This window comes from Siniperca chuatsi, linkage group LG8, assembly GCF_020085105.1.
Source record: "Siniperca chuatsi isolate FFG_IHB_CAS linkage group LG8, ASM2008510v1, whole genome shotgun sequence".
Taxonomy (NCBI): Eukaryota; Metazoa; Chordata; class Actinopteri; order Centrarchiformes; family Sinipercidae; genus Siniperca; species Siniperca chuatsi.
In genome coordinates, this window is record NC_058049.1 from 16,239,252 (window position 1) to 16,265,915 (window position 26,664).

Consider the following 26,664-nt stretch of genomic DNA (forward strand, 5'->3'; position numbering starts at 1 on the left):
TACGTTTTCTTATGTAATTTTGCTGAAATACGGCCCCACAACTGCATTTAGGTAGTAGTAGAACTTATAATTGCACCTGTTATAAAAAGGTATTATTTTAACATTAGTGTGTGTGTTAAAGATGGGTTTTACAAGCGGATCCTGAAAAGCACAATCAATATTTAAAATCGGAGAGCGAGGCTTCTCTTTGCAAAATGTCTCAAATATCCTATTTCAAGTTATGTTGATCATTTAGTATTTTATTTTCGTGTTCCGTTGTATTGCAATAACCGTTTCCCACAACTAGACAGTAAATATTTGTCATTAAAATCACTGTTGCCAAGTCGACCTTCACCTGTCACAGTAGATGTGATACGTAAACTCCCGATATTTATTAAGAAATTAATATCAGTTTTATTTTTTCTATATACAGACATTTCAGAGAATAACTATTGGCAACTAAGTGTGTCGAAATGATAGAAAGTGAACAATTAGAAAAATGGGTGCACCGGAGCTAATTATACCAGCAAAAACAACAACAATATATAAATGTTCTCAGACGTTTCCCAGAAAGCTAGGCCTATGCTAATTTAATTACAGCCAAAAAGGGATTTCCCTGAAAGAAAAGTTAAAGACAAACCCAAATTAATAATTTATTTACACTCCCTGGTAATGCCAGCATTTAGTTGTAATTAATTCAGTGAAAGTGTACCAGTTGAACACAGGCTCTATTTTACTCTTCTTCTACATTTACTTCAAAATTACATAGTTCTTTCCAGGAAACTTCATGAAAATTATTAGTAAATTATTCGAAAATGACGGACCCTTAAAATAAAACGTTACCTAATTGTTTATTGTGTTGGTTCTTAGGTAGAAGCTGTTGACATTCACATTCTATCTGCTTAAACTCTGTGTGGTCTACTCAGCACACTCCCACAGTCTTTCTCTTATTGCAGAGGTGAACAGTGACATCACATGGATTAAACTTGCAACTGCTGCTATGATGACCCCACTCGTATGCCTGCTCTATATTTTCCATATGCAGTTGTGCCTTGTGCCCCATACGGAACCCTTTCCACACTGAAGCAGTGCATGGGGAAATTAATATATTTGTGATAGAAAAGAAAACATCAGGATCACACTAACAGCAACTAGGAAACAAAGTGACCTACATAGTAAAAACCGCAAATAACCGCACCCCTCACACGTGCTACGGCTACGTATTAGTTCTGGAATTAGGCCAAACATATACGTGCGCGTGCACGAGCGCTGCCGCATTCTGCAAGACCTCCTCCTATTTATGCCTCCATCGTTTCCCCCATGCTGCATCAATGCTTTTGTTTCAAAGCACCTAATTCCCATTATTATCAGCCCTTGTAGGCGGAGGTAGCGATAATATTTGACAGATAAAGCTCATCTGATGTCTGCAAGCTGCGGATGCTGCACTGTGAAGTGGAGGGGGGCATTTCTGAATATTAAATCACAGGCAGCTTCAGAGCACGTCGCCATGGCAACGCAGCTCCACTAGGCAAGTCGCTGTCCATGGTGCTGAAAGCAAGCTGGGCTGAGGAAGGAAGGAAGGAAGGAAGGAAGCAGAGGGGGAGGGATGCAGGAGCTGTGAATGCTGCAGACAAAGAAAGTCAGCTGTATCCACATGCCCTGATGCTGTTAATTCTCTTCTAAAACATGTAAGATATATATTCCCCCTCATGGTCATAACCCTCCTTATGGTTTATTTCCAATAATTATTTAGTAATTATTTACTAATAGTAAATAGTAGTATGAGGGGAAAGGCATACTTGCAGCCCAGTCAATACTTGTTAAAGAAACACATATAAAATATCACTCTTAAATTCACTTTTTTTCAGTTATTTATTAAATGATGCATAGCAAATAAGACCCCAGATATAGAGTAATACATAGAATACATTGCGGCATGATGTATAGTGCACATGTATTAGCCTACTAGTGCCAGCTGGTGGTGGTTCTAGTGTTTTGTTCCACATTGTTGTGTCATGTATCAGTTTGCTTGTCTGCCAGTGGACCAGAGAGGCAGACAACAGGCAGTGTGAGAGTCTCGTCTCAGGGTCAAGTGGTGATGAGAAAGGAAATTGAGAAATGTTTCTTATCTCAAGGTGGTTCTTATCTCACTTTGCTCCAAATACAAACACGATAGTATCAAAACTAGACCCCATATAAAAGCTTTTATTCTTGCTTTATTTAAAAGACATTACAACGACACACAACTCTTAAGTGCTAAAGAGTGCTACTAAAAGTTTAGCGTATAGAGGATGTTTAAATAAAAATAACTCATCCTGTGGGTCTGAATGTCAAGCACTCCTGCTCGCACACGATGAGGTCATGTTTGTTCATACAGAAATGCAGAGATGGACACACTCATTATTCCACCCTCAGAAAAAAATCCTGAAAACATACATTGTCTGCAAAACAGTGTTAACACTTAACCAAACCTACTGATTAGTTTTTGTATTTCATTGTAATAAAATGTATCTCCATACTAACTGTATAATCATTCTGCAATTAAAATTGTGACCTTTAGGGCAGTTCATTAGACTGTATTTAGAGCTTCAGTTGAGACATAATGTTGTTGCTCTTTCCTACACAGTAAATATTATTTTTAACATTGTGTTTCTTTTATAAGATACAGATGGCAACGATGTCCTCACACATGGTGGCTGTTCTGACTGTGACCGGTGAAGACGGCCCAGACTTAGCCCGAGCCAGTTTCCGCTGCCTTCATGCATCAAAGAGGTATTGTCATGGATGTCCTCAAATGCCTGCCTGTGGTAATGTCCCTCTTGCTTTGCCTCATACATATTGTGCACTTCAATCACTTCAATTAAAGAATCATGCTTAAGTTAGAAGGAAAAAACTATTCGCTGGACTTTAATCCTTGGCCATTACATAGTGATCTGCAACCCTTAGTGATCCTCAGTCTGTCAAGAAATGGATATTGATGGATATAAATAAGGAATAAGTGATGACTCAAATGCCTTTTACCAAAAGTATGGAAAGAGAGTATTGCCTCCTGGATTAGTATTTTAAATAGAAATAGAAAACATAAATAGAAAAAAAAACAGACTTTTTAAAAGCGAAAAAGGATTTAATGATGATTAATTTAATTTGGCAGTGTGAGCTGAACTGTTGAGTTGAGTTGAGCTAAAAATGTTAATGAGAACGTTTTTGTGACTACTTGAATGCATACAGGTTGAGTAGTATATCATAGAGCACAATTTGACTGAATAGCAATTACAAAGGTTTTCATTAATTACTATTTATTTTAGCATCACTCAGTAAGTCCACACAAAATCTTTTGTGGCAGAAAAGCATTGTTGCACTGTTTAAAGTTAAACTCCGGTGCATTTGTTACCACCACACCCAGTAGTTACATCAAGTGCAATGCTATTGCAATGCCACAATACCATTGGGGTTGGTACAGCGTGTGCTGCATGCTCCTTCCCCGTTAGGTGGAAGCAGAAACAGAATTTTTTAGCCTATGTGCAGATTGTTACTCTTTGATTTTTCAGACCTTTTTAACTATAGCCAATTGACTATTTTGATAAAATATTTATAAAAGGTAAAGATAATAACATTCTGATTATTGAGAATTATTTATTTTGTCTTGCAGATATTTTGTCATTATCACACTGCACTTTGAATTCAACATTGTAGGATGCAGCAGTTAAGTAATGACATTGAGTTAAGCAATCAGATATTCACGTACAATATGCAAAATCCTACATTATTACTACACACTATTTTATCGATTCCTATTTGTCTTTATAATGAAATATACAACCTAAATATGACAAAAAATTAAAATATCATTTGAATCAATATTTACTCTCCAGTAGGAAAGTCCAGAATAACTACTTGTGTTCTTGAAGCTGTGTGGCTATAGAAGAAAGATCTTTGTGGAAACACACACTCACGCAGGATACTTTTTTTTTCTTTCTTTCTTTCTTTCTTTCTTTTTACACTTAAAGTCAATGTTCCTGTTTTGAGGGAAATGATGAGATAAAAATAGAAGCCACACCTCTGAGCATCCCGGAGGAAGGTCTACTTTCTAGAATAATAATCCAGTTTTGGGCTTTAAGCAAATACCTACCACCCTTTCATAGTTATTTTGTGGATTACAGTGGCTAAACAATGACCTTTGAGCTTGAATTGAAACTAAATGACATAAACGGACTAATGTAACCGAGCACATTGTCTGTCGCTGTAGACTCCAGTCTGTATTTGTTGACTGTAATAATCTCCCTGGAAGATGTCAGTCAGTGACAAAAAGAGCAAGACATAATCTCTAGAACATCCTGCCATATACTCATGTGCAAGACATAGTTCTGTTACTAAGGCTGACTTAATACTCCAATAGTGTGAATGTTACTGTATCATATTCTCTGATAGGGGACTAACTCATTCAAGATCCATACAACATTGCCTGCTGAAACCTTGCAAGTAAATACTTTTCTGGCCCTAAATAAGAATACTGTCAATTTGGTCCAGCAAGCATCAACATACACATACAACAACTCATCCTTCAGTATAGAAAACCAGGTATTGTGTGAGGTAATCTTCTGGCATTTTAATTCTTTTATAATTATTTATTTATATTTATAAGAGCCTACATGTCTGTGTTAGGCCTGACTCTCAGGTATACTTTGATTTAGAGAATGGCTCACATAAAGTAAAATTGGATTCTCTTGATATCTGGAAAATGTTTGTGTGTACTGTGATACTATAAAGTCTTCTCCATGGGTTGATAATGTTAGCTTGCAGTACAGCTATCCCTTAATAAACTCAGTATGTGAACAAATCTCCAACATTGCCATTTCCTGTACTGCACTACAATGTACTACAATGTATTAAAGCAAATTACTGTTCCTTGAAGTGACTCAGACAGGAAAATCATACTAATAGACTGATACTGTTCTAAGGCAAGAAGTGCCTGTGATTTTGTTTTAGAAATAAGCTAAATGTTTTTTAAACTGCCATATCAAGTGAACTTGATCAAGTTAGTTAACTAGCTGACAAGGGTGGGACAAGCATTGTAATGAAGTAATGTAGGCCTTTAACTTATTAACATTGTCATCACAAATGTAGTTTGACTTGATCCCTTGATTATATCCATTAGGATGTCAACACAAAATTCCTTTCACAATAATGCAGCTGTGCCAAAGACATTTTAAGCCTTTTGATGCAAAACTCAAAAGATTCAGAAGTTCATCATTAAGTTTGTTGTTCTGTTTTGTTTTTGTATTTAATAGATCATACAGACACGACCAGACCATAGCATACAGTAAGCTCACATTACACAAGTTACTACATATTGCACCATAAAAGTACCACTGTACAAAAGCACTTACTGTATATGTTTGCCCGTAAAACATTACAACTTTATACAAGTAATGCAGTGTGAGCTGTGCTAAAGAGTTTGACTACATAATGTCTGATTATTTTAATGTTTCATATACTAGTTGGCCCATAAATCTGATGGCACAAGAGTTCCACTGTTTTTGTTCATCTTAAAAAGTTCAGCATTGGTATTGAAAAGAAAGGCATATTTATAGATACAGACATTTGATATACTGTATATGTCAGTCATATCTGTATCCCTATATATGTGTTGCATATGCAGATACATAAAGTAGTCAGCAATACACATGAACACAGCTTTCTTGAGTGAAATCAACCACAACTATGTTGTTTCAGTATTGTAAGGTAAACAGTTCTGAGTTTTCAACTTGTTACACAATCTCAGAAGACGTTGAAATTAAGGAACATCCAGAGTTTGGCTTTAAAAATAAAAAAGAAAGTGAAAGTACATGGTCATGTTTCTGATGTATATATAGTCCATTCTCAAAGACTCACTGTGCTCACTTGTGTTCAGTTCAATCCCCTAGACTCATATTCTCCAGTAATGTCCAAGTGCAACACAACATTCAATCACACTGTACACTTAAATTTAAGCTGACTAACTTTCTGAATCCATAGAAATGTCCCACTGCTGCCAGCCACTTTCCTCTTGCCTAGAACCTAGGAAAAAGGAGTGAGATTACAGATCTGTTGACCTTTTCTGAAGATCTTAGGACACAGGATGAAAATATTGCTGATGTACTTCTTCAATGTGGTCCCATTAAAATGTAATCTTCCATCTTGTTTTGAAAAATACCAGTGAGGCCTAACTACAGAAAATGGATTGCTCAATATCATAAAATATCTAAAACTATCAAAGTACTGTGATTATCCCATGCAAAAACAACTGAAGGGCAGATACATAATGGTTAAAAGCCCCACATTTATCTGTTTGATGTACTGGTTAACTTCATTTAATCTCTTAGAACTCTCATTCATATATTTAGGCCTAGCACACATATAAAGCACAAAGTCAAGTACAAAACATAAAACTACTAAAAGCTACCACATTTATAAAATACTGATTCCCTTTTGTTTCATACTTTAAAATCGTAGGTTGGTGCTTTTCTGACATTTAGTTAAGTGTGCTGTTTCACTTCTTAGATAACTTGTATATTATATACATCAATGCTGTTATGGAGCAAGACAAAGCACAGAGGTTAAAAATGTAATATCCAACATGTGTTTCATTTTTAGAGAGGGAAAACAGTCTCTTAAAGGCATTTCAACATTCCAAGGTCCACTCTAATAGTCCTTGTTCAGGCTTCTTTGAAGTTCCATAGGTGTCATTTTTTCGTACAGTCTGTTTCTTTGTGAGTATTTCCTCTTGGACATTTTTTTGTATGAAGGTCTTGGAGTGTGGTTGAAGCCATGCAGTCTTATCATGCACATTGAATGGACAGAAAGGCATTGTTGATTGGCTTTTCATGTGCTTAAAGAAAGAGAGGGGGAGGGTTGCGTCCTTGATTAGCCAACATAGTCCATTTGGTTTTATAGCATGACAACTACACATTGTGAGGACCAAGGATCAGATTGAGCAGGATGGACATGGGGGGGTTTATAGGCAGGGGTTTCTCCTTTCCTCTGTGAAGCTTTCCTGTCAGCGTCAATCAAGTTACGCAGCTGTAGGTGTGGCCTTATGTGGAACTGCTACTGCTGCTGGTGGATGCCTGCCAACGAGACAAGAGAATTCGATAAATCTGGAAAAGAACCACAACACTGACAGCCTTGTGACTGGCCAAACTGACATATCTCATGCAGCCGACGTCTGTCACTCAGACAGGGGCTTCAGGCAGAAGACAGAGTGGGTATAGGGGTTGGGCAGATCCTTGAACATGTAGTGGTGAGGTGGCGGGTCTATCAATAAATACCATGCTCAAAGATTATGTGAAGGAGAGTGGTTGCTAGGTAACTGGGTGACTGGTTTCACTTTGCGCCTCTCCTGCACAAAGAATTAGGTCACAATTCACACTACAGCAGACAGAAAATTCAAGTGTTATTCTGTGTGAAGTCAGTAACACTAAAATTACAATTTTAACTAACCCAATCATACAGAAACAACACAGTCCAGTCCCACTTACAAACATTCAAAAATAGGATATACTCCTAATCTATTAGTGATGGGTCAGTAGGGGATGAACACAAATTAATCTTCACATGCACAGGATCCAGACTAGACTCTCACTTTGTTCACCAAAAGTAATGACTAAGACAGAAATACTGTTTTAATACTACTTCATCTCAATCACCACTTTCACTTGTCTGCAAAACTGACCACAGACTGTTCGACTCAGTATATTATCCATTCTGATTATTATGGCCTAATGTCTTTGTCCCCTGAGGTCAATCAAAATTATTAGGGCCTTATTTTTAGTAGGCCTGTCACACTATAAAAAACTTTGGATAGGGGACATAACCCTGCATTACTGACAAAAGTATTGTTTAATTACTGTGGCAGTTAGATTGCATAGATGCATTTTAGTGGGCTTTAAGGATGAGACTGTAATATGAGTAACAGTAACCAAAATGTAGACATGAACAAGTTAACACAGGAGTTTTGGCAAACTGCATGTGATGTCAACTGAGTGACCCTTTGCAATTAAAACAATCTCCTTCTCCAAGAGAAATTAAACAAAACAGTGTTGTTGCTTTTTAAATCCACTGAGAAAAAAAACAAACACAAAAAACAATTCAAACACTAAGTTCTGTAACATCATTCATGAAAGGGAATCCGGGGCGGGGGAGTGAGACTCCTGCATACCTCCAGCTGCAGAGTGGACTTCCCTCATTTAGGGTACTTTAGAGTGGGGAGAAGAAAAAAAACAAGCAGTTCAATGGTCAGGTCATTGCAAGCACAAAAAAAGGTTATTTGTGTATGTATCCTATGATCACAGAGTTGGGGTCGATGAATGAAATGTTATCTTTGAACAATACCACAGATTAAGAATGGTTAGTGTGACCTTTTATAACAGATACTGCAGCTTGTTCTATAAAAGTGGGTTAAAACACAGTTTTACATGTAGCTATACAATATAATTGTTTGTTCTTCCAGCAGCATACTTACCATCTTAGACAGACATACAAATAGATAGATAGAAAGATAGATAGATTGAAAGATAGATCAGCAGGTCAACATTCTTGGTATCAACTTACATTAAATCAAATCACAAAGGACGCTGGAAAAAAGGTTACTTTAAACAGTAGGTTCAACCTTCTGCATTGTGTACTCTAGTGATGCAGAGCACAAAAAAAGTCCCTACACATCTCCTGACTCTCCAATGCTGCAGACTCTGTGCTCGATCTTTAACTATTGACAGTGACAGAAGACCTGCACCCCACAGGTAGCAGAGCTCATGTGTGCTGAAAAGCACTACGCTGTGTTGTTGCTGTCATTGTTCAGAACAGAGAAAAACTGTGTACTGCATGTCATATGTGGATTTGAAGACCAATAGCGGGCCATGCATGACAAGGAAATTATCAGATTATTAGTCAAAGGAATATTTACCCACATATTTTCATTGTTTGAAAAAAGTCTTATATGAGCTCTTTGTGTATAACATTTCTGTTCTGCTTTAGACTTGATTGTTTTCATTTGCAGTGAATGAAACACTGAAGACATAACCTTCCCACTGATATATAGGCCACAAACCGAAGTCACACAAAAATGTCTCAGAAGCAGTTACAATTGAAAAGCAAGTGCTGCTCTGTAAAACAACAACATGTTAAATACAAACAGCTGCAGGATAACTTATGAAGAAGAGGTGTCATTTTCAATCTTTTCTTCAGGTTGGTTGCTATTAATTGTTATTTGTTATTTCACTGGTGATTTTTTGCTATCTATTTAAATCATAAATTTAACGCAGGTTACTTCCATTTTGTGATGGATATTTTTTAACATGGTCAGCAAAGGCTTTTCCACTGGTTGAATATTAAGGGTGATATTGGGAGGTGGGCTCTTAATTGTATTTTTAGACAGACATTTTAAAAGTAACTTTGTTGTTCAATATTTAATGGTGAGCCATTGTGTAAAGATGTCACACACACAAAAATTGAAACCAGAAAGTATCCTTAGTGCAAAACACAAACACAGACAATATCAGAGGTACATTAAATGTGTGGTTCTATACTGTGTAATGACCTAACTTTTATACTGATTTAGTGATTTTCTTTCTGTAGTTTTTCTCAATGTATCTGGTTTTATAAATGCATTCATCCATTACTGAGTTTAGAACTGATTCACATTGTTTAAATGGCAAAATGTATCATTATTCTTTCACTTTAACGTGCCTCTAACTTAATTCATTTGCTGCAAAAAAAGCAAATATTTCCAATACACCACTTATGAGATATTGCAGTGTGAACTGCTTTAAAAATAGGACAGATGTTTTTCTCCACAAAACTAAAGTTAGAAATAAGCATTCATTTAAACTGCAATAAAGTGAGCGGTCATTTGTACCTGCAGGGTGGAGGCTGCTGAGTCACTAGTGTCTGTCAGTCCCGTGCCTCTCGGTATACTGGACACGATGTATCTGGAGCCCTTTGGCACAGGCTGTCTAACCACCAGCTTTCCTTTCCTGGTCTCCGCTAGAAACAGACTGTACCAGTAGGCGTCGTTGGAGACCAGAGTGGAATCTGCGATGGTGGAGTTCCTCTCACTGATCACACTGTTCCTGCAGGGAGGAGCCGCTTTGCTAGGCTTGGGTTTCTGACACTTGAGCACGATGGTGACCAGTATGGTGATCAGCAGGAGAAATGACACGGAGCCCAGGCCGATGACCAAATACAGGTTTAGGTCTGAAAAGATGTCGTATTCTAGAGGCACCTCAGTCATGTCAGAGTAGGCCTTAACGGCGGTCTCCACTGTGGACAGCTTGATGGTGACTGTAGCAGAGAGAGCAGGCTGCCCGTTGTCCTTGGCGACAACAACCAGCCGCTGGTGGCGCGGATCTCTGTAACTGAACATCCTCATAGTCCGGATCTCTCCGTTGTATTGGTCCAGACTGAACAAGGTGGCGTCCGTCACCTGTAGAAACTGGTAGGTAATCCGAGAGTTGTGCACCGAGTCGGTGTCCAAGGCTATCACCTTGGCAACCAGAGAGCCTTTATCAGTGTTTCTGGGGATCTTTTCCTCCACCACCGAGCCGTGCGCGCGCCACGGAGAGACAATAACCGGAGCGTTGTCGTTCTGGTCCACAATAATGATGTGGACGGTCACGTTACTGCTGAGTGGAGGAGAGCCAGAGTCTCTGGCCTCGATGTGGAAAAGAAACTCCTTCTCGATCTCATAGTCAAAAGTTTTTAGTGCGTAAAGATTGCCGTTCTCTGGATTGATGGAGAACAGCATGGACATGGACGTGTTGGCTATCTCCTTCTCCAGGATGAAGTAAACTAGATACTGGTTTTCATGGAGGTCCGGGTCAAACGCAGTGAGTGAACTGAGCAAGGCCCCAGGTGCGTTGTTCTCCATTACACGTATAGTATAAAAGGACTGAGGGAACTGTGGAACATTGTCATTAACATCCAGCAGTTCTAGCGTCATAGTTTCATTGTCAGATAAAGGAGGAGAGCCTCTGTCTGTAACAGTGAACGTGACGTCATATTCTGGAACCTTCTCACGGTCTAATGGCTCTGACACTACTAATTCATAATAGTTATCAGAGGATTCCCTCAGTTTGAACGGCATATGATCTGGAATATGAAGATCAACCACTCCGTTGTCACCTGAGTCTTTATCACTGACACTAACGACAGCTATCACTGTGTCTAATGCTATGTTTTCATTGACTGGACTCTGAAATGATTTAATAGATAATTCTGGGTGGTTGTCATTCATGTCTGTCACCTGTATTGTCAGTTTACACTGTCCAGATAAGGAGTTAGGCCCCTTATCGCTGGCAATAACCTCCATTTCATAAAGCTTAAAATCTTCATAATTTATCATCTCTTTCACTCTGATTTCACCATTTTCTGAATTCAAGTTAAAAGTATTTTGCGTTCTCTCGGATGTATACAAACTATATGAATAAACGATATCGGAATTAGACCCTTCATCTAAATCAGTGGCGTTTAGTTTGATTACTAGACTGCCAATCGGGGAGTTTTCCATCACATCTACAACGTATTTGTCTTTGTCAAATGCAGGGGCGTTGTCGTTCACATCAAGCACGCGCACAATGATGCTGGCTGTACCTGTGCGCGTGGGGACTCCACCGTCCACAGCAGTGAGAATTAGATTATGGTCAGCCTGCTGCTCTCTATCTAACACTTTTTTCAGAATCAAATCTGCAAACTTTGACCCGTCTCTCCCGGTCTGAATTTCAATAGAGAAGTGTTCACTTGAGCTCAGATGGTAATCTTTCACAGAATTAGCGCCAACATCTGGGTCTGCAGCATTATTCAATGAGAATCTCTCTCCAACGGGGCTTGATTCAGAAATGTCCAAATGCATTGTTCCCCGCCGAAAATGAGGAGCGTTGTCGTTAATATCCGTGATTTCCACCTCAATATTAAACATTCGTATTGGATTTTCAATTGTAGCGTCCAATTTAAGAAAGCAGTATGAAGTTGTTTTCGATGGGCATAAAAACTCTCTGTCTATCCTTTCCAGAATAAACAGCTCTCCTGTGTCTTTGTTGATATCAAGATATTTTTTATTGGCTACTACATCTATGCGCATTTTCCTTCCTTTTAGCGTCTTCACATCTAATCCCAAATCAGTTGCTAAATTGGCAACAACAGATCCTTCCTCCATTTCTTCGGGAACAGAATAATGTGTGACGGTGGATACCGTGTTCACGATGGCAGAAAGAAAGATAAATACGGAAACGTACCCTCCCCCGAACATCAGTCGGATATGATGCGCCATCGTATAGATTCCGTAGTTATAGCCTTGAAATGTGCTGAAACGTGGATGAACCGTCCTCTTGTTCAATGAACAAATGAAACGACGATGTTAAAAGAAAACGTTTCTTCAAGCTTTGACCAAGAGTGACGTCCATGTAATACAATGTCTGAGTCCTTCAATAAACTATCGCGAGAACAATGACCTCATCAATGAGTGTGTTTTCGTGAAGAGCAGCAACAAAATATAGTCTTGTGTGAGCCTTTGCAACCTTTTAAAAGCTCAAAAATGTTCTTACGTTAAACTAAGGAGGAGGGCGAGTGGATTCTAATAACAGTTTAAGAAACTGGAAATATGTCTTTTGGTGACGTTTTAATTTCTGATGTATAAATTATGAAAACCTTATTAATAATTTTCAGTTTCCGTTCATTATATATTTGCTGACTTTATAAACGTTTTGTTTGTTTGTTTTGTTACACGTTTATACGGTAATTATGAAGACATAGAGTTAGTATGACGGTATCCTTTTCCCTTCGTGTTCGGCGAGTTTTACGCACGGTTGTCTGCGTAAAAACAATGCCAAAGATAATGAAATCAAAAGTGTCGGTGTGTATATGGTCAATAATTGTTATTGATCGTTACTTAGTATTTAATGTATCAATGTGCCCCACATCTAGCCTAATTTTTCCTTCCAGTATCTGATGCATGCAGAAATATCCAGGGGAATAACAAGAAAAAACATCTGTTTAGGAGAGTATAGATTATATATCAGTTACATGTTGAATTTCATAAACTTGTTTCGAGATTTAAGTAGAAACTAGCTGCCAGCTTGTAAGAAGATTCATCTGACACGTTGTTAATGTGCACGATTACATTTTTACTTGTGATGCATGGTTTCGTTTTAGGCGGTTGTTAACTCTTAATGCATAATAACTTAAAATAAGTGAAGGGGAGAGTACAAATTCTTCAGTGCTGACATGACAAGAACACCATGACTTCTGTGGTCACTTATGAGTGGACTTGATGGTTATTCACAAAGTAAGGGAGTCCAGGGATGGTTGTAACAGCAGCACCACTTTCATCATGAAGGGATGACCTAAGAGTCATGTGATCAATTCTATGTATGAACACTTCCTTCCTGACCTTGCATGTGAAATTTCATAGCTGTGGTAAGAAGTTCGCAAATTTTACAGCCAAAACACTGATTTTCAGGTAAGAAAGTCATTTTTTTGGGCCAAGTCTATATTTTAATTAGTACTGATAGTGTTGAAGTTAGAATTATGTAAATAGATTAGAGAGTAGTCTCTTAGGTAAAATGTGAGGCATTCAATCTTTGCTAATGTCAAACCACCATGCCGCTACAGCTAGCTAAACAATAGCTGACAGGTATGGGGATGGTTGTAACACCTTTTAAAAAAGTGTTACAACTAACCCCGTAATGACAGCTAAACACATCAGGTGAGGTGAAGCAGGGAAAGACCGTAAGGCCTGTCGCCAAAGAATACTCTATCTGCTATGTGACATTGAGCAGATACTGCAAGAAATTACAAAACCTCACAGAACAAATGTAAACCTTTACAGCAATGGAAAGCAAATATCAGCTGTGGGCCAAATCTGGCGAAATCTGATGTTTTCCCTTGCATTGTTCAAAACATTTACATGATTTTCCATTAATCTACCATAGATAAGAAAGTAAATACAAGGCTTATATAAATCCCAATAAATATGACCTCATACAGTAACATCTAACACTGCCCCAATGTGCAGAGAGGCAGCAGGCTTTCTGAATAGTGCATGATGCTGAAATTAAGTCTAATAAACGTACCAGATGAATTACACATAAATAATATCATTTAGCCTATTTGACCAGAACAGATTTGTGTCAACAACATTACTTTTATCCAAACATAACTGAAGAAAGGTACCAGCAACAACTCCTTATTGTGGATTAGTCATTCTTAAAGTGATTTAAAAGTCAGTGGTGAGTTCTTTTTGTGTTTGGTGAACCACAAGAAGATGTTGAAGTGTTGATAAATATCTTCAGGTGCATATTTTGTGGTATGGTCTCAATTTTTAATTCTTCACTCTTATTGTTACAACATACCCCGGTAGTGGGGCAGGTTGAAACAATAGAACTCCTTGTATTTGACATCAATTATTAAATTCTGTGATATAGTTGGAGACGTTACACATATTTCCATTTGTAGAAAAACAAGGGTACTTTGTTTCACAATTTGAGAGCTCAAACACAAAAATTCAGTGAGTTATAGGTGCTGAGACAAAAAGTGCTACAACCATCCCTAGTCTCCCCTACATCTGTGTGTAACACATGTTAAATAGATATTTTCCCATACCTGCAGGGTGGAGGCTGCTGAGTCACTAGTGTCTGTCAGTCCCGTGCCTCTCGGTATACTGGACACGATGTATCTGGAGCCCTTTGGCACAGGCTGTCTAACCACCAGCTTTCCTTTCCTGGTCTCCGCTAGAAACAGACTGTACCAGTAGGCGTCGTTGGAGACCAGAGTGGAATCTGCGATGGTGGAGTTCCTCTCACTGATCACACTGTTCCTGCAGGGAGGAGCCGCTTTGCTGGGCTTGGGTTTCTGACACTTGAGCACGATGGTGACCAGTATGGTGATCAGCAGGAGAAATGACACGGAGCCCAGGCCGATGACCAAATACAGGTTTAGGTCTGAAAAGATGTCGTATTCTAGAGGCACCTCAGTCATGTCAGAGTAGGCCTTAACGGCAGTCTCCACTGTGGACAGCTTGATGGTGACTGTAGAAGAGAGAGCAGGCTGCCCGTTGTCCTTGGCGACAACAACCAGCCGCTGGTGGCGCGGATCTCTGTAACTGAACATCCTCATAGTCCGGATCTCTCCGTTGTATTGGTCCAGACTGAACAAGGTGGCGTCCGTCACCTGTAGAAACTGGTAGGTAATCCGAGAGTTGTGCACCGAGTCGGTGTCCAAGGCTATCACCTTGGCAACCAGAGAGCCTTTATCGGTGTTTCTGGGGATCTTTTCCTCCACCACCGAGCCGTGCGCGCGCCACGGAGAGACGATAACCGGAGCGTTGTCGTTCTGGTCCACAATAATGATGTGGACGGTCACGTTACTGCTGAGTGGAGGAGAGCCAGAGTCTCTGGCCTCGATGTGGAAAAGAAACTCCTTCTCGATCTCATAGTCAAAAGTTTTTAGTGCGTAAAGATTGCCGTTCTCTGGATTGATGGAGAACAGCATGGACATGGACGTGTTGGCTATCTCCTTCTCCAGGATGAAGTAAACTAGATACTGGTTTTCATGGAGGTCCGGGTCAAACGCAGTGAGTGAACTGAGCAAGGCCCCAGGTGCGTTGTTCTCCATTACACGTATAGTATAAAAGGACTGAGGGAACTGTGGAACATTGTCATTAACATCCAGCAGTTCTAGCGTCATAGTTTCATTGTCAGATAAAGGAGGAGAGCCTCTGTCTGTAACAGTGAACGTGACGTCATATTCTGGAACCTTCTCACGGTCTAATGGCTCTGACACTACTAATTCATAATAGTTATCAGAGGATTCCCTCAGTTTGAACGGCATATGATCTGGAATGTGAAGATCAACCACTCCGTTGTCACCTGAGTCTTTATCACTGACACTAACGACAGCTATCACTGTGTCTAATGCTATGTTTTCATTGACTGGACTCTGAAATGATTTAATAGATAATTCTGGGTGGTTGTCATTCATGTCTGTCACCTGTATTGTCAGTTTACACTGTCCAGATAAGGAGTTGGGCCTTTATCGCTGGCAATAACCTCCATTTCATAAAGCTTAAAATCTTCATAATTTATCATCTCTTTAACTCTGATTTCACCATTTTCTGAATTCAAGTTAAAAGTATTTTGCGTTCTCTCGGATGTATACAAACTATATGAATAAACGATATCGGAATTAGACCCTTCATCTAAATCAGTGGCGTTTAGTTTGATTACTAGACTGCCAATCGGGGAGTTTTCCATCACATCTACAACGTATTTGTCTTTGTCAAATGCAGGGCGTTGTCGTTCACATCAAGCACGCGCACAATGATGCTGGCTGTACCTGTGCGCGTGGGGACTCCACCGTCCACAGCAGTGAGAATTAGATTATGGTCAGCCTGCTGCTCTCTATCTAACACTTTTTTCAGAATCAAATCTGCAAACTTTGTCCCGTCTCTCCCGGTCTGAATTTCAATAGAGAAGTGTTCACTTGAGCTCAGATGGTAATCTTTCACAGAATTAGCGCCAACATCTGGGTCTGCAGCATTATTCAATGAGAATCTCTCTCCAACGGGGCTTGATTCAGAAATGTCCAAATGCATCGTTCCCCGCCGAAAATGAGGAGCGTTGTCGTTAATATCCGTGATTTCCACCTCAATATTAAACATTCGTATTGGATTTTCAATTGTAGCGTCCAATCTAAGAAAGCACGATGTAGATGTCTTCAAGGGACACAAAAATTCTCTGTCTATCCTTTCCAAAATAAACAGCTCTCCTGTGTCTTTGTTGATGTCAAGATATTTTTTATTGCCTACAACATCTACGCGCATTTTTCTATTATTCAGAGTCTTCACATCTAATCCCAAATCAGTTGCTAAACTGGCAACAACAGATCCTTCCTCCATCTCTTCGGGAACAGAATAATGTGTGACGGTGGATACCGTGTTCACGATGGCAGAAAGAAAGAGAAATACTGTAACGTACCCTCTCCAGGAATAATGAGGAATTTGACCAGCCATTGAGGAGAATCCGTATTTAAAACCTTGAAATGTAATGAGTGGTGGAAAAAGGAGAAAAAGTCCTTTTTTCAATGATGACAGTCAACGAGGGTCTTCAAGGAAAACGTTTCTTTATGCTGGTATCAGTAGAGATTTGCGTGTAATGTGTCTGCCTGCCCAGCCTCCAATGAACTATCGTAAGAACGATGACTTCATCAGTGAGGTGTTTTTGTGGAGAGCAGCGACGTGAATAGTCCTTTATGAGCCTTTGCACTTCGTGAAATATCGAGGATTTCAAGGTTTCGTTATACAAAATATAAATTGTGTGTAAACTTTTAATTTTAATTAAAAGAAAAACTGTAATCAAATATTTGACTTGTGTTTTTTCCTGCTTTCTGATCTTGATTTTTCTAGGAGTGTGGTGGAAACAACTACAGGTTTTATTTTGTGTGTTTTATTGTTTTTTATAAGTGTTTAAATGCACTGTTATTTTGTTACATTTTAATTCCACACGTGATACATACCATTCTATCACTGCAAATATATGATGTAACGGCCCTTCGTATTTGACTTTTACGCGCCGAATTGTGTGCGTAAAACAATTCCAATGTAGTAAAATAAGTTACTTTGAACGCGTATTTAGTCTCCATTTTAATGGATTTGCTTAATGCCGTCAGTAAATATTTAGTTGTTTAAGTGATACCATGCAGGACACACAGTTGCCTCCTGACCTATGCAATATCGAATTCAAGATGTACCTGAATACCCTGTGCGAGAAAAAGTGATTTATGGAAGGGGCAAAGATTGCAAATATATAGGGATTTATCTAATGTTAAAAGAAGGAACAAATCGTGAAAACGTTTAAATGATATCGGGATATAAACTTTGATTACGACCAGTATGAAGACTGTAGATATGTTTCTGTCCTAATTTATAAAACAGTAATAAAAGGTGCATTTTAAGACTTTGGATACTTATGGGGAATACATACTTATGGTCCTGAAAAGAATGCAAAGTCGGACATCTTCAAGGACCAAACAATAACTGTTGCATGTAATGTAAATGTAGCAATTGCATGTTTATTTATGGCTGTATTTTATGGACATGCTCGAAGAATATCTCTGTGTACCACATGTTTAATTGAGGTTTTTCCATACCTGCAGGGTGGAGGCTGCTGAGTCACTAGTGTCTGTCAGTCCCGTGCCTCTCGGTATACTGGACACGATGTATCTGGAGCCCTTTGGCACAGGCTGTCTAACCACCAGCTTTCCTTTCCTGGTCTCCGCTAGAAACAGACTGTACCAGTAGGCGTCGTTGGAGACCAGAGTGGAATCTGCGATGGTGGAGTTCCTCTCACTGATCACACTGTTCCTGCAGGGAGGAGCCGCTTTGCTAGGCTTGGGTTTCTGACACTTGAGCACGATGGTGACCAGTATGGTGATCAGCAGGAGAAATGACACGGAGCCCAGACCGATGACCAAATACAGGTTTAGGTCTGAAAAGATGTCGTATTCTAGAGGCACCTCAGTCATGTCAGAGTAGGCCTTAACGGCAGTCTCCACTGTGGACAGCTTGATGGTGACTGTAGCAGAGAGAGCAGGCTGCCCGTTGTCCTTGGCGACAACAACCAGCCGCTGGTGGCGCGGATCTCTGTAACTGAACATCCTCATAGTCCGGATCTCTCCGTTGTATTGGTCCAGACTGAACAAGGTGGCGTCCGTCACCTGTAGAAACTGGTAGGTAATCCGAGAGTTGTGCACCGAGTCGGTGTCCAAGGCTATCACCTTGGCAACCAGAGAGCCTTTATCGGTGTTTCTGGGGATCTTTTCCTCCACCACCAAGCCGTGCGCGCGCCACGGAGAGACAATAACCGGAGCGTTGTCGTTCTGGTCCACAATAATGATGTGGACGGTCACGTTACTGCTGAGTGGAGGAGAGCCAGAGTCTCTGGCCTCGATGTGGAAAAGAAACTCCTTCTCGATCTCATAGTCAAAAGTTTTTAGTGCGTAAAGATTGCCGTTCTCTGGATTGATGGAGAACAGCATGGACATGGACGTGTTGGCTATCTCCTTCTCCAGGATGAAGTAAACTAGATACTGGTTTTCATGGAGGTCCGGGTCAAACGCAGTGAGTGAACTGAGCAAGGCCCCAGGTGCGTTGTTCTCCATTACACGTATAGTATAAAAGGACTGAGGGAACTGTGGAACATTGTCATTAACATCCAGCAGTTCTAGCGTCATAGTTTCATTGTCAGATAAAGGAGGAGAGCCTCTGTCTGTAACAGTGAACGTGACGTCATATTCTGGAACCTTCTCACGGTCTAATGGCTCTGACACTACTAATTCATAATAGTTATCAGAGGATTCCCTCAGTTTGAACGGCATATGATCTGGAATATGAAGATCAACCACTCCGTTGTCACCTGAGTCTTTATCACTGACACTAACGACAGCTATCACTGTGTCTAATGCTATGTTTTCATTGACTGGACTCTGAAATGATTTAATAGATAATTCTGGGTGGTTGTCATTCATGTCTTCCACCTGAATCTTTATGGTGCATTGTCCTGATAAACTATTGGCTCCTTTATCAGTTGCCATAACTTCCATATCATAAATCCTAAAATCCTCATAATTTAACATTCCTTTAACATTAATTTCACCAGTGGAAGGATTCAGATTAAATGTTTCTTGCGTTTTCTCTGACGTGTATAAACTATATGAGTACGTAATATCAGAATTAGTTCCCTCATCTAAGTCTGTTGCATTGAGATGAATAACAAGGCTTCCAATGGGAGAATTTTCCATTATTTTAATATTATAACTCTCTTTGTCAAATGCAGGAGCGTTGTCATTTGTGTCCAAAACACGAACAATAACACTTGCAGTACCAGAACGAGCAGGTGTGCCTCCGTCTACAGCTGTGAGTATTAAATTATGAACAGCTTGCTGCTCCCGATCTAAAGTCTTTGTTAAGATCAATTCGGCAAACTTCGACCCTTCTCTTCCGGTCTGAATTTCAATATTAAAATATTCGCTTTCACTCAGATGGTATGTTTTCACTGAATTGCTTCCAACATCAGGATCAACTGCATTGCTGAGAGAGAATCTCTCCCCTTTTGGCGTCGCTTCAGATATATCTAAATGTATGACGTCTCGTCGAAACTGTGGGGCGTTGTCGTTCATATCCAAAATTTCTACTTCTATATTAAAAATCCGTACTGGATTTTCTAGTATTACCTCCAGTCTAAGATAGCAAGACGACTTTGCAGGACAAATATATTCCCTGTCAATCTTCTCAACAATATACAGTTCACCAGTTCCTTTGTTCACGTCCAGATATTTCTTATTTGCAATGATGTCAAGACGCATCTTCCTCTGATTCAGTGTTTTAACGTCCAAGCTGAGGTCGGTAGCAAGGTTTGCTACAACTGAACCTTCTTTCATCTCCTCGGGTATTGAATAATGAGTCACTGAAGTCGATATGCGATGAACGAAGGAAAAAAGAATAACGATCAGCACGTACCTTTTGCAAGACTGCACTGTTACAGAGGAACCCATTGTTGTGTGCGGGTTAACTGCACTTCAAACGATGTAATGTACGTTTCCAGCAATATTGAATTTTGCTGTAACGGCCTTGATCCCAAACATGTTAACATAAATTAAATCCCGGGGAGATTTCGGCGTTAAAAAAGGGCGAGGGCGTTATCGAAGTGGAGTTTCAGCACCACGGAGCTGTCCGGTTGTTTCACGATCTGCCCTAATGACAACGATTCACTGTCATGGCGTCCATAGGCTGGCATTTTACTAACAAAACAGCGCCACCCTTTAGGTTTTGCAAGACTCTTTTAACTGCGTTTAATATTGTGCACCTTAAAAATTAGTTTGTTAGTATCGATGTGAGTTTAAATTGAGTATTGCTGACAAGAATAATCAGATTTATTGACACTATTTATGATCTTCTGATGCTGAATGACCTCAAGAAATCTACAACGTTAAACGAAACGTCACTCATTTTTGATCACTGATAAATATAAAAACAAGTGTGTACATTGGACCCTTACCTGCAGGGTGGAGGCTGCTGAGTCACTAGTGTCTGTCAGTCCCGTGCCTCTCGGTATACTGGACACGATGTATCTGGAGCCCTTTGGCACAGGCTGTCTAACCACCAGCTTTCCTTTCCTGGTCTCCGCTAGAAACAGACTGTACCAGTAGGCGTCGTTGGAGACCAGAGTGGAATCTGCGATGGTGGAGTTCCTCTCACTGATCACACTGTTCCTGCAGGGAGGAGCCGCTTTGCTGGGCTTGGGTTTCTGACACTTGAGCACGATGGTGACCAGTATGGTGATCAGCAGGAGAAATGACACGGAGCCCAGGCCGATGACCAAATACAGGTTTAGGTCTGAAAAGATGTCGTATTCTAGAGGCACCTCAGTCATGTCAGAGTAGGCCTTAACGGCAGTCTCCACTGTGGACAGCTTGATGGTGACTGTAGCAGAGAGAGCAGGCTGCCCGTTGTCCTTGGCGACAACAACCAGCCGCTGGTGGCGCGGATCTCTGTAACTGAACATCCTCATAGTCCGGATCTCTCCGTTGTATTGGTCCAGACTGAACAAGGTGGCGTCCGTCACCTGTAGAAACTGGTAGGTAATCCGAGAGTTGTGCACCGAGTCGGTGTCCAAGGCTATCACCTTGGCAACCAGAGAGCCTTTATCGGTGTTTCTGGGGATCTTTTCCTCCACCACCGAGCCGTGCGCGCGCCACGGAGAGACGATAACCGGAGCGTTGTCGTTCTGGTCCACAATAATGATGTGGACGGTCACGTTACTGCTGAGTGGAGGAGAGCCAGAGTCTCTGGCCTCGATGTGGAAAAGAAACTCCTTCTCGATCTCATAGTCAAAAGTTTTTAGTGCGTAAAGATTGCCGTTCTCTGGATTGATGGAGAACAGCATGGACATGGACGTGTTGGCTATCTCCTTCTCCAGGATGAAGTAAACTAGATACTGGTTTTCATGGAGGTCCGGGTCAAACGCAGTGAGTGAACTGAGCAAGGCCCCAGGTGCGTTGTTCTCCATTACACGTATAGTATAAAAGGACTGAGGGAACTGTGGAACATTGTCATTAACATCCAGCAGTTCTAGCGTCATAGTTTCATTGTCAGATAAAGGAGGAGAGCCTCTGTCTGTAACAGTGAACGTGACGTCATATTCTGGAACCTTCTCACGGTCTAATGGCTCTGACACTACTAATTCATAATAGTTATCAGAGGATTCCCTCAGTTTGAACGGCATATGATCTGGAATATGAAGATCAACCACTCCGTTGTCACCTGAGTCTTTATCACTGACACTAACGACAGCTATCACTGTGTCTAATGCTATGTTTTCATTGACTGGACTCTGAAATGATTTAATAGATAATTCTGGGTGGTTGTCATTCATGTCTTCAACCTGAATCTTTATGGTGCATTGTCCTGATAAACTATTGGCTCCTTTATCAGTTGCTATAACTTCCATATCATAAATCCTAAAATCCTCATAATTTAACATTCCTTTAACATTAATTTCACCAGTGGAAGGATTCAGATTAAATGTTTCCTGTGTTTTCTCTGACGTGTATAAACTATATGAGTACGTAATATCAGAATTAGTTCCCTCATCTAAGTCTGTTGCATTGAGATGAATAACAAGGCTTCCAATGGGAGAATTTTCCATTATTTTAATATTATAACTCTCTTTGTCAAATGCAGGAGCGTTGTCATTTGTGTCCAAAACATGAACAACAATGCTGACCGTACCGGAACGAGCAGGTGTGCCTCCGTCTACAGCTGTGAGTATTAAATTATGAACAGCTTGCTGCTCCCGATCTAAAGTCTTTGTTAAGATTAATTCGGCAAACTTCGACCCATCTCTTCCGGTCTGAACTTCAATATTAAAATATTCGCTTTCACTCAGATGGTATGTTTTCACTGAATTGCTTCCAACATCAGGATCAACTGCATTGCTGAGAGAGAATCTCTCCCCTTTTGGCGTCGCTTCAGATATATCTAAATGTATGACGTCTCGTCGAAACTGTGGGGCGTTGTCGTTCATATCCAAAATTTCTACTTCTATATTAAAAATTCGTAATGGGTTTTCTAGTATTACTTCCAATTTGAGATAGCAAGACGCTGATGACTTTGTAGGGCAAAGGTACTCCCTGTCAATCTTCTCAACAATATACAGTTCACCAGTCTCTTTGTTCACGTCCAGATATTTCTTATTTGCAATGATGTCAAGACGCATCTTCCTCTGATTCAGTGTTTTAACGTCCAAGCTGAGGTCGGTAGCAAGGTTTGCTACAACTGAACCTTCTTTCATCTCCTCGGGTATTGAATAATGAGTCACTGAAGTCGATATGCGATGAACGAAGGAAAAAAGAATAACGATCAGCACGTACCTTTTGCAAGACTGCACTGTTACAGAGGAACCCATTGTTGTGTGCGGGTTAACTGCACTTCAAACGATGTAATGTACGTTTCCAGCAATATTGAATTTTTCTGTAACGGCCTTGATCCCAAACATGTTAACATAAATTAAATCCCGAGCAGATTTCGGCGTTAAAAAAGGGCGAGGGCGTTATCGAAGTGGAGTTTCAGCACCACGGAGCTGTCCGGTTGTTTCACGATCTGCCCTAATGACAACGATTCACTGTCATGGCGTCCATAGGCTGGCATTTTACTAACAAAACAGCGCCACCCTTTAGGTTTTGCATGACTCTTTTATTTGCGTTTAATATTGTGCACCTTAAAAATTAGTTTGTTAGTATCGATGTGAGTTTAAATTGAGTATTGCTGACAAGAATAAACAGATTTATTGACACTATTTATGATCTTCTGATGCTGAATGACCTCAAGAAATCTACAACGTTAAACGAAACGTCACTCATTTTTGATCACTGATAAATATAAAAACAAGTGTGTACATTGGACTCTTACCTGCAGAGTGGAGGCTGCTGAGTCACTAGTGTCTGTCAGTCCCGTGCCTCTCGGTATACTGGACACGATGTATCTGGAGCCCTTTGGCACAGGCTGTCTAACCACCAGCTTTCCTTTCCTGGTCTCCGCTAGAAACAGACTGTACCAGTAGGCGTCGTTGGAGACCAGAGTGGAATCTGCGATGGTGGAGTTCCTCTCACTGATCACACTGTTCCTGCAGGAGGAGCCGCTTTGCTGGGCTTGGGTTTCTGACACTTGAGCACGATGGTGACCAGTATGGTGATCAGCAGGAGAAATGACACGGAGCCCAGACCGATGACCAAATACAGGTTTAGGTCTGAAAAGATGTCGTATTCTAGAGGCACCTCAGTCATGTCAGAGTAGGCCTTAACAGCAGTCTCCACTGTGGACAGCTTGATGGTGACTGTAGCAGAGAGAGCAGGCTGCCCGTTGTCCTTGGCGACAACAACCAGCCGCTGGTGGCGCGGATCTCTGTAACTGAACATCCTCATAGTCCGGATCTCTCCGTTGTATTGGTCCAGACTGAACAAGGTGGCGTCCGTCACCTGTAGAAACTGGTAGGTAATCCGAGAGTTGTGCACCGAGTCGGTGTCCAAGGCTATCACCTTGGCAACCAGAGAGCCTTTATCGGTGTTTCTGGGGATCTTTTCCTCCACCACCGAGCCGTGCGCGCGCCACGGAGAGACGATAACCGGAGCGTTGTCGTTCTGGTCCACAATAATGATGTGGACGGTCACGTTACTGCTGAGTGGAGGAGAGCCAGAGTCTCTGGCCTCGATGTGGAAAAGAAACTCCTTCTCGATCTCATAGTCAAAAGTTTTTAGTGCGTAAAGATTGCCGTTCTCTGGATTGATGGAGAACAGCATGGACATGGACGTGTTAGCTATCTCCTTCTCCAGGATGAAGTAAACTAGATACTGGTTTTCATGGAGGTCCGGGTCAAACGCAGTGAGTGAACTGAGCAAGGCCCCAGGTGCGTTGTTCTCCATTACACGTATAGTATAAAAGGACTGAGGGAACTGTGGAACATTGTCATTAACATCCAGCAGTTCTAGCGTCATAGTTTCATTGTCAGATAAAGGAGGAGAGCCTCTGTCTGTAACAGTGAACGTGACGTCATATTCTGGAACCTTCTCACGGTCTAATGGCTCTGACACTACTAATTCATAATAGTTATCAGAGGATTCCCTCAGTTTGAACGGCATATGATCTGGAATGTGAAGATCAACCACTCCGTTGTCACCTGAGTCTTTATCACTGACACTAACGACAGCTATCACTGTGTCTAATGCTATGTTTTCATTGACTGGACTCTGAAATGATTTAATAGATAATTCTGGGTGGTTGTCATTCATGTCTTCAACCTGAATCTTTATGGTGCATTGTCCTGATAAACTATTGGCTCCTTTATCAGTTGCTATAACTTCCATATCATAAATCCTAAAATCCTCATAATTTAACATTCCTTTAACATTAATTTCACCAGTGGAAGGATTCAGATTAAATGTTTCCTGTGTTTTCTCTGACGTGTATAAACTATATGAGTACGTAATATCAGAATTAGTTCCCTCATCTAAGTCTGTTGCATTGAGATGAATAACAATGCTTCCAATGGGAGAATTTTCCATTATTTTAATATTATAACTCCCTTTGTCAAATGCAGGAGCGTTGTCATTTGTGTCCAAAACACGAACAATAACACTTGCAGTACCAGAACGAGCAGGTGTGCCTCCGTCTACAGCTGTGAGTATTAAATTATGAACAGCTTGCTGCTCCCGATCTAAAGTCTTTGTTAAGATCAATTCGGCAAACTTCGACCCATCTCTTCCGGTCTGAACTTCAATATTAAAATATTCGCTTTCACTCAGATGGTATGTTTTCACTGAATTGCTTCCAACATCAGGATCAACTGCATTGCTGAGAGAGAATCTCTCCCCTTTTGGCGTCGCTTCAGATATATCTAAATGTATGACGTCTCGTCGAAACTGTGGGGCGTTGTCGTTCATATCCAAAATTTCTACTTCTATATTAAAAATTCGTACAGGATTTTCTAGTATTATCTCCAGTTTGAGATAACAAGAGGTTGACGACTTTGTAGTGCAAATATATTCCCTGTCAATCTTCTCAACAATATACAGTTCACCAGTCTCTTTGTTCACGTCCAGATATTTTTTATTTGCAATGATGTCAAGACGCATCTTCCTCTGATTCAGTGTTTTAACGTCCAAGCTGAGGTCGGTAGCAAGGTTTGCTACAACTGAACCTTCTTTCATCTCCTCGGGTATTGAATAATGAGTCACTGAAGTCGATATGTGATGAACGAAGGAAAAAAGAATAACGATCAGCACGTACCTTTTGCAAGACTGCACTGTTACAGAGGAACCCATTGTTGTGTGCGGGTTAACTGCACTTCAAACGATGTAATGTACGTTTCCAGCAATATTGCATGTCGCTGTAACGGCCTTGATCCCAAACATGTTAACATAAATTAAATCCCGGGGAGATTTCGGCGTTAAAAAAGGGCGAGGGCGTTATCGAAGTGGAGTTTCAGCACCACGGAGCTGTCCGGTTGTTTCACGATCTGCCCTAATGACAACGATTCACTGTCATGGCGTCCATAGGCTGGCATTTTACTAACAAAACAGCGCCACCCTTTAGGTTTTGCAAGACTC

General features: G+C 40.5%; 5 protein-coding genes across 10 annotated transcripts in view; 1 reads left to right on the top strand and 4 right to left on the bottom strand.

The window, feature by feature from the left end:
* The window catches only part of LOC122880049 (fibroblast growth factor 18-like), a 158,444-nt gene that overhangs the window by 71,468 nt on the left and 60,312 nt on the right, over positions 1–26,664 (top strand). For all 3 annotated transcript variants that reach the window (XM_044204772.1, XM_044204774.1, XM_044204773.1), the window contains exon 2: positions 2,648–2,751. In XM_044204772.1, the coding sequence (XP_044060707.1) occupies positions 2,648–2,751 (104 nt within the window). The remainder of the gene's footprint in view (positions 1–2,647; positions 2,752–26,664) is intronic.
* Positions 5,230–12,447, bottom strand: LOC122880027 (protocadherin alpha-C2-like). 2 transcript variants are annotated; one of them, XM_044204749.1, is made up of 3 exons: positions 9,872–12,447; positions 8,177–8,212; positions 5,230–7,085 (listed from the first exon to the last, which is right to left on the bottom strand). In XM_044204749.1, the coding sequence occupies exons 1-2, from the start codon at positions 12,278–12,280 to the stop codon at positions 8,201–8,203; spliced, it is 2,421 nt and encodes an 806-aa protein (XP_044060684.1). In that variant the 5' UTR covers positions 12,281–12,447; the 3' UTR covers positions 5,230–7,085; positions 8,177–8,200. The 2 variants fall into 2 exon arrangements, with proteins under 2 accessions (XP_044060684.1, XP_044060683.1); XM_044204748.1 differs by lacking the exon at positions 8,177–8,212.
* On the bottom strand, positions 5,230–26,659 carry LOC122880030 (protocadherin alpha-C2-like). Its single transcript, XM_044204753.1, is given in 4 exon segments — positions 5,230–7,085; positions 8,177–8,212; positions 23,972–24,189; positions 24,192–26,659. Coding segments are annotated over 3 exon segments (2,418 nt in total). The 5' UTR covers positions 26,380–26,659; the 3' UTR covers positions 5,230–7,085; positions 8,177–8,200.
* Positions 8,219–21,038, bottom strand: LOC122880028 (protocadherin alpha-C2-like). Of its 2 annotated transcripts, XM_044204750.1 has the most exons (3): positions 19,531–21,038; positions 14,611–15,987; positions 8,219–9,871 (listed from the first exon to the last, which is right to left on the bottom strand). In XM_044204750.1, the coding sequence occupies exons 1-3, from the start codon at positions 20,554–20,556 to the stop codon at positions 9,839–9,841; spliced, it is 2,436 nt and encodes an 811-aa protein (XP_044060685.1). In that variant the 5' UTR covers positions 20,557–21,038; the 3' UTR covers positions 8,219–9,838. The 2 variants fall into 2 exon arrangements, with proteins under 2 accessions (XP_044060685.1, XP_044060686.1); XM_044204751.1 differs by lacking the exons at positions 8,219–9,871; positions 14,611–15,987 and having other exon boundaries at positions 18,056–20,794.
* On the bottom strand, positions 14,542–23,672 carry LOC122880025 (protocadherin alpha-C2-like). 2 transcript variants are annotated; one of them, XM_044204744.1, is made up of 2 exons: positions 21,060–23,672; positions 14,542–14,610 (listed from the first exon to the last, which is right to left on the bottom strand). In XM_044204744.1, exons 1-2 carry the CDS (start codon positions 23,466–23,468, stop codon positions 14,557–14,559), a joined length of 2,463 nt encoding a protein of 820 aa, XP_044060679.1. In that variant the 5' UTR covers positions 23,469–23,672; the 3' UTR covers positions 14,542–14,556. The 2 variants fall into 2 exon arrangements, with proteins under 2 accessions (XP_044060679.1, XP_044060680.1); XM_044204745.1 differs by lacking the exon at positions 14,542–14,610 and adding an exon at positions 18,056–18,153 and having other exon boundaries at positions 21,060–23,671.